The sequence below is a fragment of the Lupinus angustifolius genome, chromosome LG12, assembly GCF_001865875.1.
Source record: "Lupinus angustifolius cultivar Tanjil chromosome LG12, LupAngTanjil_v1.0, whole genome shotgun sequence".
NCBI lineage: Eukaryota > Viridiplantae > Streptophyta > Magnoliopsida > Fabales > Fabaceae > Lupinus > Lupinus angustifolius.
Genome location: NC_032020.1, coordinates 8877499 through 8892885, shown reverse-complemented (window position 1 = coordinate 8892885; position 15387 = coordinate 8877499). Strand labels below are relative to the sequence as shown.

Genomic DNA, 15387 nt, shown 5'->3' with positions numbered 1-15387 from the left:
TCCAACTATGGTGGAAGTTTTCAGAAACGAACGATCTTTGAAAAATTTATAAAAATTCACATAGCATTATGAAATAAATCTAAGAATAAAATTTATTAAACAATCATTTCATTGACAACTAATTAATTAGTTGAATTAATATTAATGAAGGCTAAATGGATGCAAATATGTCAATTTCTAACTTTGGGGCCTAGGCAACAAATGGAATAATTTGTATGATATGAATGGCATATTTGAGAGGGAAGGTGACTTAGTTAATTTCTTCGGATCTTGATGAAAGTGGATAATGATGGTAAAATTGTCAATTTCAATGATTTTAACATTATTCTTAACTGTTAAATTTTTTAATAATAAATTAATGGTACTTTTTGCCTAGTCTATCTGTGTATGACATTCTCTACCCTTAAAAGAGAGAGGATGCTATAATTTTTGCAGAAAGCAAAGAAAAAAAATGCATGGGTAGCTCTAGTCTCTAGAGGACTTGTAAGGACAAAAGTGCTACTCTAATAGTTTGAAGTAACCCATCAATTTACAAGTTTATTCATTTTGACCCATCAAAATAGCTTTTTTAATTAGATTTTTTTGTGTAGCTTATAAGAACTTAAATAAAAAATTATGCCAGTAAGTTCAACATTAATAAAAGTTGTAACAATTAACTGAAATATACTACATTTCATCCTTGATATTTCCCCCATTAATTATCACCCAACACAAGCAATTATGTAACAAGAGTTCATAAGATAACAAAATAGGAGGGAAACAATATCATTCAACAATATTTTCAAAGCAAAAATCTGAGAAAGAGAGGACAACATCAAATTACCCCTAAAAGGTTTCGTGCAAAGAAATTAGACAAACAGAACAAACCACAGTTTGAAAACATCATATACTACATCAACATTTTCACTTCTTTCCCCTGTTTTTCTTATTTCCTCTGTTTTTCTTAGGTTTGTTTTTCTTCCCCTGTGCATTTTCCATGATTTTACCATGTCCAGAATTCTTGGTACCTTGAGAATTCTTCTTTCTATCTTGAGAATTCTTACACATGTTATCTTGTGTTTCTTCTTCCAAACTTTGAGAATTCTTAGACATGTCCTCTTCTGACTGTTCCAAATCATTTGGCACATTTTCACCACTGTCTGTTGTTGAAATGCTATCAAGTAATGCCTCATTGTCAACAATGATATTCTTCTTGTATAGCAAAAACAGCTGATTCAAGACATGCTCCACCTTTTCTCGCCTAGATAGAATTTTCTTACAAAATTCATCGATAACTTTAGCTTGCTTGTCAGTCACTGAATCACTGGAGAAAAAACAATAAAGGAACAATGTAATACAGATATAAGTGTTAGAACACCAAATCTAACTGATTGAACAGAACAACCAAAAAAAGGCATAAGAAAATTTGAGACCAGAAAGTTACATATACAACTTACCTCACACTCAATGCCAAAGAAAGTTGTTTAATTTCATCAACCAAATGAATCATCTCACCCATTTCATTCTTGTCTTCAAGATTAACAGGGTTTTGTGGTAGGCTTCCACATATTGATGAAATCAAAAGTTCAACACAATCATCCACAAAATCCTGAATAGTGAAAAAAGTGAGAAGAAAATACTCAAAACAGTAGTGATAAAAATTAATAAATGTAATGGAACACTTAATATAAACATGTTTTAAGCTGAGCATAAAAACAAAGCAAAGTATATGGGCATACCTTCAATATTTTGCAATAATGCAAAATCCTACTGAGACATGGTTTTTCAACAACCACCAGTAATTTTTCCAACATATCCCAGAAGCTGACATGAGCAGAACTTTCACTTTGAAAATCAGAACAATTTGTTGAAGGAAACTTCGTAGTTTCCGAGCCAGAAGCATCCACTATAACAGATGCACTTTCCCCATCCATATTGTGAACTCTAGTTGGAAACAGTGCTTGTAACATGAGCTCTCTTTGCTGGCATATCTCTAAGTCCACAGAAATTGCATCAGGACACACAATCTCAGACAACTTGTCAGATAACCTAACAATTACCAAAGGATTTCCGATCACTTTAAAGGCCATGGCAAAGACTTTCAAGCCCAAGTTCTTCTTTCCATTTGAAAGAACCTTAAAAAAATTCATTGGCAGTAATTTGGTTATATGCCTTTTTGCCAACAGATCATGAAGAAACGGTATACTCTTCCCAGAGATGAGATTAAGCAAGCATATTGAAACAACCAATCTCAGAACAAATAAAGGGAAATAATCCTTCATGCCCATGTTTGATTTTGCAATCCAACTTTGAGTGTCAGTTTGATTATAAAGAAGTTCACGAAGGACATCAGCAATGAACTTATGAACATCTTCAACAACCCGTTGTACATCAGCCTTTAAACTCAAATTTGGTACCGGAAGGGAATTACCATCTTGGTAAATGAACCATTCAATGAAAGACGACTTGGTGGCAAAAATAAACCCCTTCCAGCATGATGTTAACAGCAGAATGCGTTCAATAAGATCCATAAAACAACTTGGAGATATATAATCAAATGCCAATCTCCAATTTACATTGTAAGTTAGCTGCAAAGCCTGATGAAACTGAGACAAAGTACACAGATCTATAACTGCTTCGTCGGCCTGTGAAATAGCCTGTGCTGGATTCCGATGCAAGCTGTAAAAGAACCCATCCCAAGGAGAACCATTTTCAAATCTTTTCATAATTTCCACATACAGTTCATTTTTTCGATTGGCCATACCAAGAACCAAAACAGCAACCTTTCCGATTTGACCAAAAGTCAGTGTATTTTTTCCATTAATGTTTTCATAAATGACCTCTTCTAGCAAATTCTGACAAGTCTTGGTGGCCCTAAGAGTAACCATGTCTTTAGTCAGTGATTTACTCTTGTCTAGGGGAAGTACATAGCGACAGAAACTGTCAATTGGATGTCTGAGAAATTTCTCCAATGTCTTCAAGTTACTATGGCTATGGGTAAACCATTTGGATTCAAGAAGAAATTTGGAGACCTCATAGATAAGTATTAAAGTCCTGAACTGGCAAAATTCAGAAACAAATTTGTTGACTGAAAACTTATATAGTGCCTCAAGGTTGTGCAACACAGCCATGCCAACCGAAAGCAATTCTGAACACCAATAGCTATGAGCAGCAGAAACTAGAAAATGAACATCTACTGAAAATAGCTTTCCGTTCTTCCTAAGAGATCTGTCACCCATTTTAATCACCCAGTTAGCATCAGGGATGAGCAAATTGTAATTCTCATTTAGATTTGAAAACTGCTTCTGAACACCCAAATAATTTAACACAAACTTCACATAACTACTATGCTGTTGAATATCTCCAGATTTTAAACTTGGAAGATCTTGCAATATATGTACAATGTGATCTTTCCAACTTGACCAACAGTAAAAAAGTGTCTCCACAGAAAGCTGATTCTTCAATATCATCCCTTCAACAGAATCATTAAGCAAATTGTCTTCCCAGACATACTTTGAGGAATTCATCTGAAAATGAGCATCCAAAAGTTTCCATAAGCATAAACATTCTCCTCCAATCTTCCCATGTAAGCGAGAAAATTTCAAATCAATCATGATCTTGAAAATGTTACTATGTTCATTTGATAATATGTCAACTTCAGTACAAGCAAGCTCATAAAAGTTGCCTGACACTTTTTTTGCATATGACAACGCTCTTTTCAAAAACTCAGCGTTCTGTGAAAATGGCTTTAAAGGCCAACCCTTGCTCCCTACAGACCAAAGAGAATTTCCAACTACATAGAAAACAATAAGTTCATAAGCCTCCATCAATTTATCCGCTTTTCCAAGCAGATCAGCTTCCCGTATAATATTACCCATCATCTTGGCAATGTCTGCTGCCTCCATAAAGTTGCCCAATTCTTCTTCTAACAAGAGGAGCTCTTCAAATAAACTTATTGAGCGTAAAAAGTCACGCTTCAACTCTATTGTATGAAAAGCTCTAACAAATTTCATCATCGATTTGATATCTTTATGATCAAAGTAATTACGAGCACAACTTTCCAAAAAGTTCTGTTCTATTGTGAACAGGTCATGAATTCCAACAGTCCGGTGGCCAGAAGTTTCATTTTGTTTCCAGTGTTGAATGTAATCTAAGCCAATTTCATACAGTCCCCCATTTGCACATACAGTCAAACAATCTGAGAAGAAATTGCCTCGCGCGTACACTTGAGCCGCAACTTCATAACATCCTGCCAGATTAAAGCAATCCCCGGCTCGTTTCAGATCAGGCTTCTCACATTTCTCCAAAAATAGCTTCCCTGTAAGGTTAAACAAAGATTAACATTTTTATAAGGAAAAAGGTAAAATTTCATTAAAATGGTAAACCAGAGGTACATAGCATCTACAACAAATAACAATCTAAACAAAGGAAAACTCCCCAACACCTAAATACAAGAAACATAATAGATAGACCTCATACTCAGCCTAAGAATACATATTCCCCATCCACATATTGAAACAGTAAAAATCATAAGCATATCATTTGTTTTTAAAAAACCAGGATATCAGCAATGATTTAGGACAAACCAAACATTTGTGCTCAGAATCAAAGAGAACGAGGCAAATTACGAGCAGTAACTGAGCTACACTGAGTTGGGTTAAATTCCATTCATGAAAAGACAGTGCAGCTTTGACACACTACTAGTTTACCCAAAGCCATGACCTTATTTTAATATTGTAGAGCAAAGTTACAACTTCAAAACGAAACCAAAATGTAACTATATAAGAGCATGTCCATCAGCAAACAACATCTTCATTCTTATTTGGGCTCACACGTTATTTTATAATTTATCACAACTCTCCAGGAAATAAGAACAACACCTACCTTTTCCCAAAATGACAATCATCATTCTTAGTCTTATTTGAATCCCACGACTTACCTTATTCTTAACCAAACATCTACCTTTTTTATTCTCTCTCCTTGTTCTTATTTCTCTCTCGCTGTTCTTATTTAAGAACAGAATTCATAAAATAGGAATGACACAGTGGAGAATAGAGTAAGAATGTTCTTATTTTCACAAGAATGAGTTAAGAACAACCCATTGGGGATGCTCTAAGAAAGCTTAAAAACATGTTTGAGCTTAGAAAGGTACCTGTAAAATTAGTTGTCAAATAGACACTTTTAAGCATAAAGGTTTAAATAAAATGATTCGCTAGATGCAACGGAGGACTTGTCTAGAACTAGAAGGAAGCTACCTAAGTAGCTAAAGTAGAAGCTTAGTCTAGTTCAACAAGAAGAAAGTTGCAATTAACTACAACATAAGCTATGTCTAGACGAGATTTGGATAACCTATTTATTATCTGCAATTCTACACAAACCTTTCCTAAGTTACCAGACTAAACCAATAAACAAGGATTAACACAAACTTTGTGTTAGTTTGATCAAGTAGATGCATGGTTTGTGGTAGTCCAGTTGAAACCAATAGACAGAAGTGGTTAATCAGTTTAGCATGGTAGTTAAGTAAAAGAGAAGCTGTGAAGAGATTAATTCATTCATTGTGGAAGTTGAAAATGAGCTAATGCTCAACAGAAAAGGAAAACCCCTAGGATCCTCTCCTTGAAATCTGAGTACAGCAATAACATGTCTCCAGTTCTTCCTATATTAATTTTCTCAATAGAAATAGCTGGTATAATCCTTAAAGCCAAATAGTGCAAAGTACAAATAGAATAAAAGGGCAAAGTGCAAATGGAATAAAAGGGCAAAATGCAAATGCAAATTCATACCAGCTCTTTCATGATCACCCAAATCAGAAAAACACTGGGCAGCAATATCAGCCAATCCAATCCCTTCAAAAATTTCGGCAGCTTCCCTAAGTGTTGCATTTGCATCCTCGGGATTAACGTCCCGCAAATGGTTAGCATGTGCCCTAAGACCAGCAGCCATAGACCTCCTCTCCCAATAAGTATCCCCAGCTCTTTCGAAACACATTGTTGCCATCCCATAGTTACTTTGATGATATAGCTGCAAAAGAACATACAAACTAATATGAAATCATTTGGAAAAAACAATTATAGACAGAAGTTACTTATCTAAAGATTTCATATCAAACTATACACTAATGATTCAATCAAAAAAATCGTAAAATATTAGTTTTATTCATTACTATGAATAACCTTTATGCCCCGTGACTTCCATTCTTCTGGACTACTAGCAACTTTCATTGCCTGAGCAAGAGAATCATCCAATTCTTTGAATTGAACAAGACACTTCTTATTCCAATATTCAAACATCGGTCTAGAAAACTCATCTGTATTTTCAGATATCCACAATCTCTGTCTTGTGCGAGTTATAGCAACATATAGCTGCTTCAGTTCAGAGCACAAAATATTGTGCTTGGAATCGTTGAAACTTTGATAAGACTTAAGTTCTGTAGAGTCCAGCATATCTTGTTCCTTCATAAACTCATATATCACCCTCCATCGATTTTTCAATGGTGAAGAACCAAAAAAGTTGTACAGCAACACATCCTGGAAAATAACATGCAAGTCCTTAAAAAACAACACAACATACAGAACAGAAATAAAATAGAAAATATGCCTTCATAAGAACCTGAAATTCAAGCCCCTTGCACTCCAAAATTGTTAAAACAAGAGCATTTTTGCCGACATAATCTAAAATTTCCTTACGGGCAGAATCATCTCGCACCAAAATTACTTGCTCAGCTCCAAAGCCAACAATTTTTCCACCCACATTTCCATTATTACCAAAAATAGTTACAATTGCATTTTCTTTGTTTCCACACTCAAGAACAACTGGAGCTTCACCAGATATCGAACTAGTCTCGGGCTCCAAGACGTCAATAGAATAAGGAAAAAACCGATAAAGTAGATCAATGGTGCTCTGGGATAATCTTAAGACTCCAGCATGAGTACGAAAGTTATTCTTCAGTAAGAAAATTTCAGAAACTTTTGCTTTTTCCTTTCCGTGGTTATATGAGCTTTTCTTCGACTCAAGGACAAACTTTTTGTAAAACACAGATTTTATGTCCTGAAATCTAAAGTCAATTCCCCTTGCTATTGTTTGTGCTGTATCCCCACAAAAAACAAACCCTTCGTCTATATTTTGGCAGACATATTTGAATAAAGCAATTTGACTCATGGTTAGATCCTGCACCTCATCAATATACACAAAGCTCATTTCATCACCCTTGAAACTTTTTACGCTCAGTCGACGATGGAGGTCAATAACAATATCAGCCAAATCAAATTCTCCTTTGTCCATCTTCATCTTTTCATAAGATTGATAAATATCATATATCATCATTCTTTGCTGTTTACTTAAACTTGAAGCTCGATTTTCTGATAAGGATAGATAACCCTGACGGCTTAGCTTACCATCACCGGGTTCTGTAGATTGAATACTGCCCTTTATATGTGATATGATTTCAGTGAAAACCCTTGATGTATCGAGCTTCTTAGTATATTGAGAATTGAAATGTGGCCAATAAAGTGAATCAAATCTGTCGTAAGTCACCTCTTTATTCCTTATAAAGGTCTCCAAAACAATGGATCTTACACCAAGATTTTGACTATGAGAAGATATATCACTAAATCTTTCAAAAAAGGAATTTCCCAATGTCCCATCGAGCATCATTAGAAACTTCTGAAAGGTTATGACAAGTGGAAATGAGGTGGTAGGGAGATCAACAAAAGAATCTGGAATATTCCTAAGTAGGACTGATGCATCACTATCAATATTATCTTCCTCAATAGAACTACTTTCAGTGGAAACATTTGCACCAATTAAGGACCTGCATGCATAGAAACATCCAATTATATTGGATATAAATCAAACCGTGCCTTAAAACCTTGGAATAAGCTGAATCTAAGTGAACTCATGCGAAATGCATGAAAATCAAATTCTTGCCGAAGACTAGCTTTGTAGCAGATGTTAGACTTAATGAGGACTACAGTTAAATAGTTTGGATAGACGAAGTTTAACATTGCTTTATCATGCAACTTATTAAAGAAAGGTTGTATCCCTTATCAAGCAACTAACTACCAAAACTAGAACATATGTTGCTTGTCTAGTGTATAAAACCTGGGCAAAGCTACATTTTATAACTTATAAAGGCTGAGAGAAATTAATATTGGTAAATTTCATCAAAATTTAAATATTTATTACTAAAGAGTATTTTAACCAATAAATATATGTGACAAAAATAACAAAAATAGAAATAAAAAACAGTACTTATAAAAACAAAAAATTATGACAACAAATAAACTAACAATTAACTAAAGATTATTATATTAAATTATTCATAGAAAATGTGGTACACAAAATATATGTAATTAAAACAAAACTTAAAAATAAAAGGCCAGCGACAGAGGGAGTCATGGTGGTCTGTTGGTGAAGAGGGTGGTCATAAAGAATGGAGTGCAGGAGGTTGTGGGTGGAGTCTCACCCACAACAAAAATACTAACATATACTAACAACTAACATACTAACAATTGCCGATCAAAAAGTAAAAGGATGAGTGTGAATTACTAGTTACAATCAAGATACTCTATCTTCCTGATTACAACAAACATTGACTACATTAATTTGTAGTATAAGTCTAAAACAGTAGCAACCCGAGCCATACTCATTCTTTTATATATCAGTCTTTGATAGAAAAGTTATATTTTAGCACAAGGATAACTGGTATTGTGCATTGTCTACATTTTAAGCTATTGGTGTCATATAGTATAATATAGGTATACTATTATTACTTATGATAGTTAAAATATTAAATTCAAAGGAGGCAATTGTTCTATAAATACACCTATTCCCACTGTTAGTACAACCAACAAAAGCTCCTAATGATGCCAACAACAGCTCATTGTTACTGGATTGTCTCATTTACCATATGTATCGCATACCGAATTTAACGTACAAGGTTATCTTAAAGTAAATGAGATAAAAATAATGAAAGAACTAACAAACCGTGGACTCGTGTGAATTGCATACTAGTAACTCTACCCATGTTTGATACAACAGCTACCAATTTTATAACAAAATAGTAAGATAAAGAAAGAAAAGACTATTCAACAACTGCATTTCATGAATTATTCTGTGTAACTATCATAATTGCAAAGTAATAAATGCAAATCCACACAACTTCAAGTTTCTCTCTAGTTATATTTGAACATGAATACAATATCACCAACAAGCTACCACCTTTATAAAATAAACCCATATTATTTAAAAGTGAAATAGAAAGAAGCAAACAAGTAATATCGAGATGGACACCAAAGATTACTGCACAAAAAACAACTTTAGCAAACCTATATTGTGAGAAGAAGATACATACCTTTTCAACCGAACAACATGATGTTTAACCGCTTGACATAGTTTAGGACTCACTGTAACGAATAACTGGCGCAAGACTGGCCTTTCATTCATAGTAGAATTCCCATTATATTCTTTATCCAAATTCAAACAAGGAACTGCAGCACTATCCATTCCATATGTTTCTTCAACAGCCATATGATGCAAGTTCTCCTTTTGAAATAACTTCATAGTCAAAACAGTTGTCTTTCCAGTACCAGAGCGACCCAATACAAATGTGCTTCTAGGAAAGAGGATAATCTCCCGTTCTTCATCTGTTACTTCAAATGGAAGATCAATTTCATTGCCGATACGATCAGACAACAAATGACTAACAACTACTGGTGATAAGGAATAGAACTTCATCAACAGCAGACTCTCCTCAACCTTTGAATTCTCAACATAAATTCTTTGATCAGAACACACACTTGATTCAGCAGCATCTCCATTATGGCCAAGATTCTTAAGTTTCATGATCTCTACTGATTTTTCCCACATAATTGGAACCTCAATATTACTAGAAAAGAAGCAAAATACAATATATTAGTCCGCTATAATAGCTTAGATCCAATAGAATGCAACTTGAACATTACTTACCCCTCAAAATATTTCTCATTGCAACGACTTATAAAATCGTCGGTGTAACTTCCAAATATACTATCAAGCCGCTTCACTAGTTTGGGGATATCCTCGGGAGGGAGTACATCCCATATCTTTAAAACTTGAGTATAGTTTGATTCTTTAACTATGTCCTTTGAACAAAGAACAAATATACCTTCAACCTTGAATTGCTTCAACATCAGTGATGAATTTCCATAAAGCAAGTCCACTTTTATTCTTTTAGGTCTCCACCCAAGGGAAAGTTTCAATAAGAGGTTAATAACTGACTTCTTTGTCCGCTCTGACTTCAAATTTTTAAAGGATTTAAGGAAGTAATCACTGAAAAGAACCTGCACAAGTGCGTAAGAGTGGAATGTGAACTATTAAGTGTCATGTACATATTGAGAATACAACAAAAGGAAACAATAAGTAAAACTACCAAATCGTGAAAGTAAATACCTTCCATCTAGAATTTCTGAAAAGGAGACTATCTCCCTTAAGCAAATCATCGAATTGATCTAGCTCTTTCTTGGCATCCCAGATAGCTTTTGCCAAATCCTTGTCATCATCAGCATTAAAGAAACAATCACGCTTTATAGCATCAAGAACCAAATATTTCCATACATTATCTTGACTTGTGAGAATCTTCGAATTCCCCAAAATCCATAAACAGTGCCTGTTGAATATGAAAGCATGTCAGCATTAGTCCGTATTTAATTCATGCACAAATCTTTTTTCGCCACAAACAAATGCAAAATGATATCCTCTACCTGGCCCTAGTAAGAGCAACATTAGTCCTCTGGGGACTGGATATGAACCCAAGCGAAGAGATGCCACTAGTTCTCACAGTTGATAATATAATTATGTCCAGCTCTCCACCCTGGAAACCATCAATTGTTCTCACATTCACATTAAATCCATTATGACTGTCATACTTCCGTCCAATTTGATCCTTCATTGCAACAACTTGCGCAGCATATGGAGACACAATACCTATACTGACGCTATCCTTCGAGTCAAGCCAAGCTGCATACCAAGAAGGAAAAAACAGAAAATTATAATATCATACACTAGCATATAGTGACAAATCAATCACATTTAGAAAATAGATACATGATATATAATATATTTCTCATTTCATTAAGAACTTATCTGTCCTTCTCTTTGGGCAATTTGTCACAAAGCATAAAAATACACAGATATTGGTTTTCCAAAGTTAATCAAGTATTAAACACATGATTGTTAATAGTCCTGATACTCAAAAACTAAAAAGAGAAATTCTACAGAACGACAAGCACTTTCTTTGTTCTACCAAGGGGATACCTCACCTTTTTGGGTAAAGACTAATCCCTTTTGGGGTTTGTGGTTGCCCCTCCCAACAAGTGTCGCCCCGAGAATCAAACCCCCGACCTTGGGGATCTAGTGTGGCTTTACACAACTACACCAACGCCTTGTTGGTTGAACGACAAGCATTAAGCCAAGTCAATTAAATTGTTTTAAAATCAATGAAAATTACCTGTCCTGACTAATATTTTTGTGGAGGGAAATAAAAAATGAATTAACAAATAAAACTGCCACCTCAGCCATATTTTTTAGAAGGAAAAATACAGACCTTTGAAACATTTTTTCAGAATTTGCATCACAACAGCCACCTCAACCATATTTTTCCTGCTTCGTCCATCTTCGTCTGACTCCTCTCTGCCACCAACTATTTCTATAAAGGAATAGGGACCAAACATTGGCCCCAGAAAATATTTCTTGGAATAGTACTTTCTATCTACATTTGGAGCATCAAGAATTTGGTTTAAATAGAAGTGTGAATTTGGAAAGGAACTTATAGCTGGATGCATCCTGTACTGTATATCAAGAAGGTGATTTGGATGATCCAACGAACTAAGTCTCCCAAATAAGCTTCTCCCAAAACCAGCTTCATAAGAAACCTTACACAGAGCAAGGACAAGAAAAATATTAGTTTTCAGAGGGAAACATAGAAAAGTAATTTGAGAAAGTGACGATAAAAGATTCAGGGATACCAAACTTGATAAAAGAAACATTTTCAATTCTGCATGAAAATAAAGTAGATTATGCGTACATTACTTAAAACCATTGCTGGTAGCTGGCGTTCATCTCCAACAAGAATGGCATGATTTATCATTGGAAGCAGCAAAGGTATGGTTGATTCAGATTCCTTTAATTGTGCAGCTTCATCAATCACCAAAATGCTAAGAGGCACCATGACAACAGAATGCAGCTTAAAGGAACTTGAAGCAGTGCAAAATATCAATGAGGATTTTTGTAAACAGAACTCTCTAATTGATTCTTGGTTCAAAAAATGTGGCAAATTGAGTTCACCGAGTGAATCTTTAAGGGATCTTAATAATGATAAGCATTCACTTCTGCTCTTGTACAATAAGTACTCAGCACCCATAAATGACTCAGAAGAACTATGTTGCTCTTCTGGAGGAGAAAAAAGCTCTTCTAGTACTTCAGAAACGATATTACTCTGGAACAGTAAAGCTTGAAAGGAATCAAGCAAGTGAAAAAGGCAGACCAAATTTTCAAAGTTATCTTCTAAAATGTAACTTCTAGGTACATGAGTACATAGGATAGAAACACAATCTTTGAGTGATGATGCTTTAGAAAGAAACCTTTCTCTCACAAAGTCAAGAAAAGAACTGCACATCCCCTCACTACAATCTGAAGAGTCTTCGTCTTTTGTCATGTTCGTATTATCATCATCATCAATGTGTTCTTGCTCCTTTATCAACTTATTTTCAACAAATATATGATAATCTGAAACACAATTTTCTAGAAGATCAATCATTGAAAAAACACATGATAGCCAACCACTTTGTGGTGCAAAGCACAATGTCAGCTGCTTGACACGATCATCCAAATATATGTCAACAATGTCTGCACCAACTTTGAGCCGCTCATTATTCCCAAATAAGAGCATGTCTCCCAATGCACAGAACAAATCATCAGATTTTCTAAATGATTCTTTCACCATGCTCACGACACGTGATGCCACTTCTTTAATAGCAACATTTGTTGGGGCACACACAAGAGTCCTACCGTTCATTTTCAGCAGAGCAAAAAGCAATGTGCCCAAAGTTTTGGTTTTTCCAGTTCCTGGAGGACCCCAAATGAGATCAACAGTCGGTTTATGATCGCAGTGAACAGAAGAAAGGCATGCACAAATTGCATTATATTGAGACTGATTCAACTCAGATGATAACCCTTCAAGTGTTCTGACATCACTTAGAGCATCAATCTGCTCAGGACAGTAATCACAAGTTTCCTTAACCTGTGCCACATCCACCTTACATGCATCAGTTGTTGCAATAGTCAAATTTTAGAATGAATTCTTTTTAGAAATGCCATAGTCTTCATAACAATTAACAACAAAATGTCATTTTCAATTTTATAAACAATTAAGTTAAGTTGGTCTGAATCTATTTATGCATGAATGGCGATACTGTTTCCGACAATATAATCCTAAATAAATGATCCAAGTGAGTATTAGAGACAATCAGAAGTGAGCACTAATATTGCCGGAACACTTTTACAATATTAACATTTAATGGCAAAATCATACAGTTTATTACAATATATTACTAAACCAGTAAACATGAGTTCAAACTGACAAAGCCATGACATAAATTAACTTTCTTACCAAATCTCCAGCACATAATATTTTCTCTATGAGTTTTGATTTTCCACCATCTTCGGACATGTGCAGTGCTTTCCATATTCTTCTGCTGGGAATTATGTTTGTCAAGAATACCAAAAAGACAGATTTCTTCCGTAATTCAGCAGGGTCAATGTATTCAGAGGCAATAACTTTGAAAGTAGATATAATATCTCTATCCTCTACAATCTGCTCCTCTGCAATCCCGACTAATGATGCCAAACACCACATTTTTCCTACCCTTAGCAAATCCGCTGCAGTTTCGGGTTTAAAATCTGCCAAAATGAAAACATCTCCACTCAATATCTTGTATAGCTCTTTTCCATTACCAGAGGACCTATTTTTCCAGCTGTCAGTACTAACTTCATAGAAATTCTTCTCATCTGATTTTACCGTACAAAGAGAAACCACTTCAGCAAAAGGTGCACTAGATAAGATTTCCATACTTGAGCATAACTGTGCACGAGTTTCTTCCAACAAGGGATACACATATGACCCGAAATAGTGATCAACAGAATTGAATGATAGTTCAATATTTTTTACCTGCAAAAACAATAAGAATATTTTGAAATAAAGGTTCTAACATTCTTTTTTTCCATCTCTAGTTCAACTCTATGTATAAGAATGAGTGAATGACAAAACATAGTACAAAACCCATTCTATTGTGTCACATTTTGACATGTCTAATATAAAGCAATCGTCATGGTTTTGGAGACTCCAAAAACTAATATTTTGCAAACTACTGCTGGAAAATGCATCAACAAAAAAATGTAATATTTAGGCACTGTCAGTATAAAGATTTATACAGTTAGTATATCATTCATCAATCATTTATATTACTTTTTTAAATATGGACTCACAGTATATAAAAATCCTAGGCTGACCGTGCATACATTTTTTCCTAAAAAAAACAATGTGGTTGCAGAAACTCCAAAAACCTTAAAAATACAAAGCAGCACTAGTAATAAGGGGGCTAACTTTCCTGTTAACACTATTGTGTAGAAGCGTATTTCACAGTTCCCTCCCTTTTTTCCATTTCCCTCTAAAAACAAACTCGCAAACACGCTACAAAAATTATGTTGTAGTGATCAAGTCCTAACCTTATACTTGTAAAGATCTTCATTGAAAATGTCTTGAAGGGACCAAGAAAATATAATGTCAAGGAAGCCATGATCATTATAAGTGGCCTTTTTGGTGTTGCTGGAACTACTATTCATCATTATGTTTCCTTTTCAGACAAGAATCTCAGTGTGGTTTGGTTTGAATGTTTGATTAAGAATAAAAATAGAAGCTTGAAGTGGATTGCATAAACTTAAGAGTGAAGAATGCTCACAGTGTGTGCTGTGCATGCAATATTCAAAAAGAAAGCAACTTTTGGAATCCAAGAGCTGTAAGAAATTAGTGGCAATAAATTGATCCCTCAACAATAGTAGGAACTATTTATACAAAAACTGTAAACTTTTCATCTCTTTACAAAACTAACAAAATTGATTAATGTTTTAGTAATAATATAATAAGAATTTAAAATGTAAGCACAGTCACTATAAAGTTTTTTAGATTAAAGTATATCATCATTGATTTGTATTACTTTTGTTTGAGAGTAAATGATGATTAACGTATGAGTGATGAATGATTTACTGACAGTATAAAAAACGCTTAGTCATCGTAGACATACTTAATTAATATAACAAAGTTTAAGTTTGAGTATAATATCTATTCACTCTCATGGTAAAGATTCATACATAATC

The 15387-nt window shown here is 34.5% G+C and overlaps 1 protein-coding gene across 2 annotated transcripts in view; it reads right to left on the bottom strand.

The window, feature by feature from the left end:
- LOC109362405 overlaps window positions 1–15015 on the bottom strand; it is a 28128-nt gene extending 13113 nt beyond the window's left edge. Inside the window, exons 1-14 of one of the 2 annotated variants that reach the window (XR_002109403.1) lie at window positions 14740–15015; window positions 13625–14182; window positions 12041–13255; window positions 11561–11888; window positions 10719–10974; window positions 10408–10624; window positions 9946–10298; window positions 9332–9865; window positions 6589–7789; window positions 6153–6506; window positions 5763–6000; window positions 1719–4297; window positions 1437–1588; window positions 814–1303 (exon numbers count right to left, since the gene is read on the bottom strand). Coding sequence is in view for 1 of the 2 variants with exons in the window: in XM_019608172.1 (XP_019463717.1) it covers window positions 904–1303; window positions 1437–1588; window positions 1719–4297; window positions 5763–6000; window positions 6153–6506; window positions 6589–7789; window positions 9332–9865; window positions 9946–10298; window positions 10408–10624; window positions 10719–10974; window positions 11561–11888; window positions 12041–13255; window positions 13625–14182; window positions 14740–14859 (8505 nt within the window). In the remaining variant the exon portion in view is untranslated. Of the gene's footprint in view, window positions 1–654; window positions 1304–1436; window positions 1589–1718; window positions 4298–5762; window positions 6001–6152; window positions 6507–6588; window positions 7790–9331; window positions 9866–9945; window positions 10299–10407; window positions 10625–10718; window positions 10975–11560; window positions 11889–12040; window positions 13256–13624; window positions 14183–14739 lie in introns of those variants that run through there. The other variant, XM_019608172.1, reaches the window with a different exon arrangement.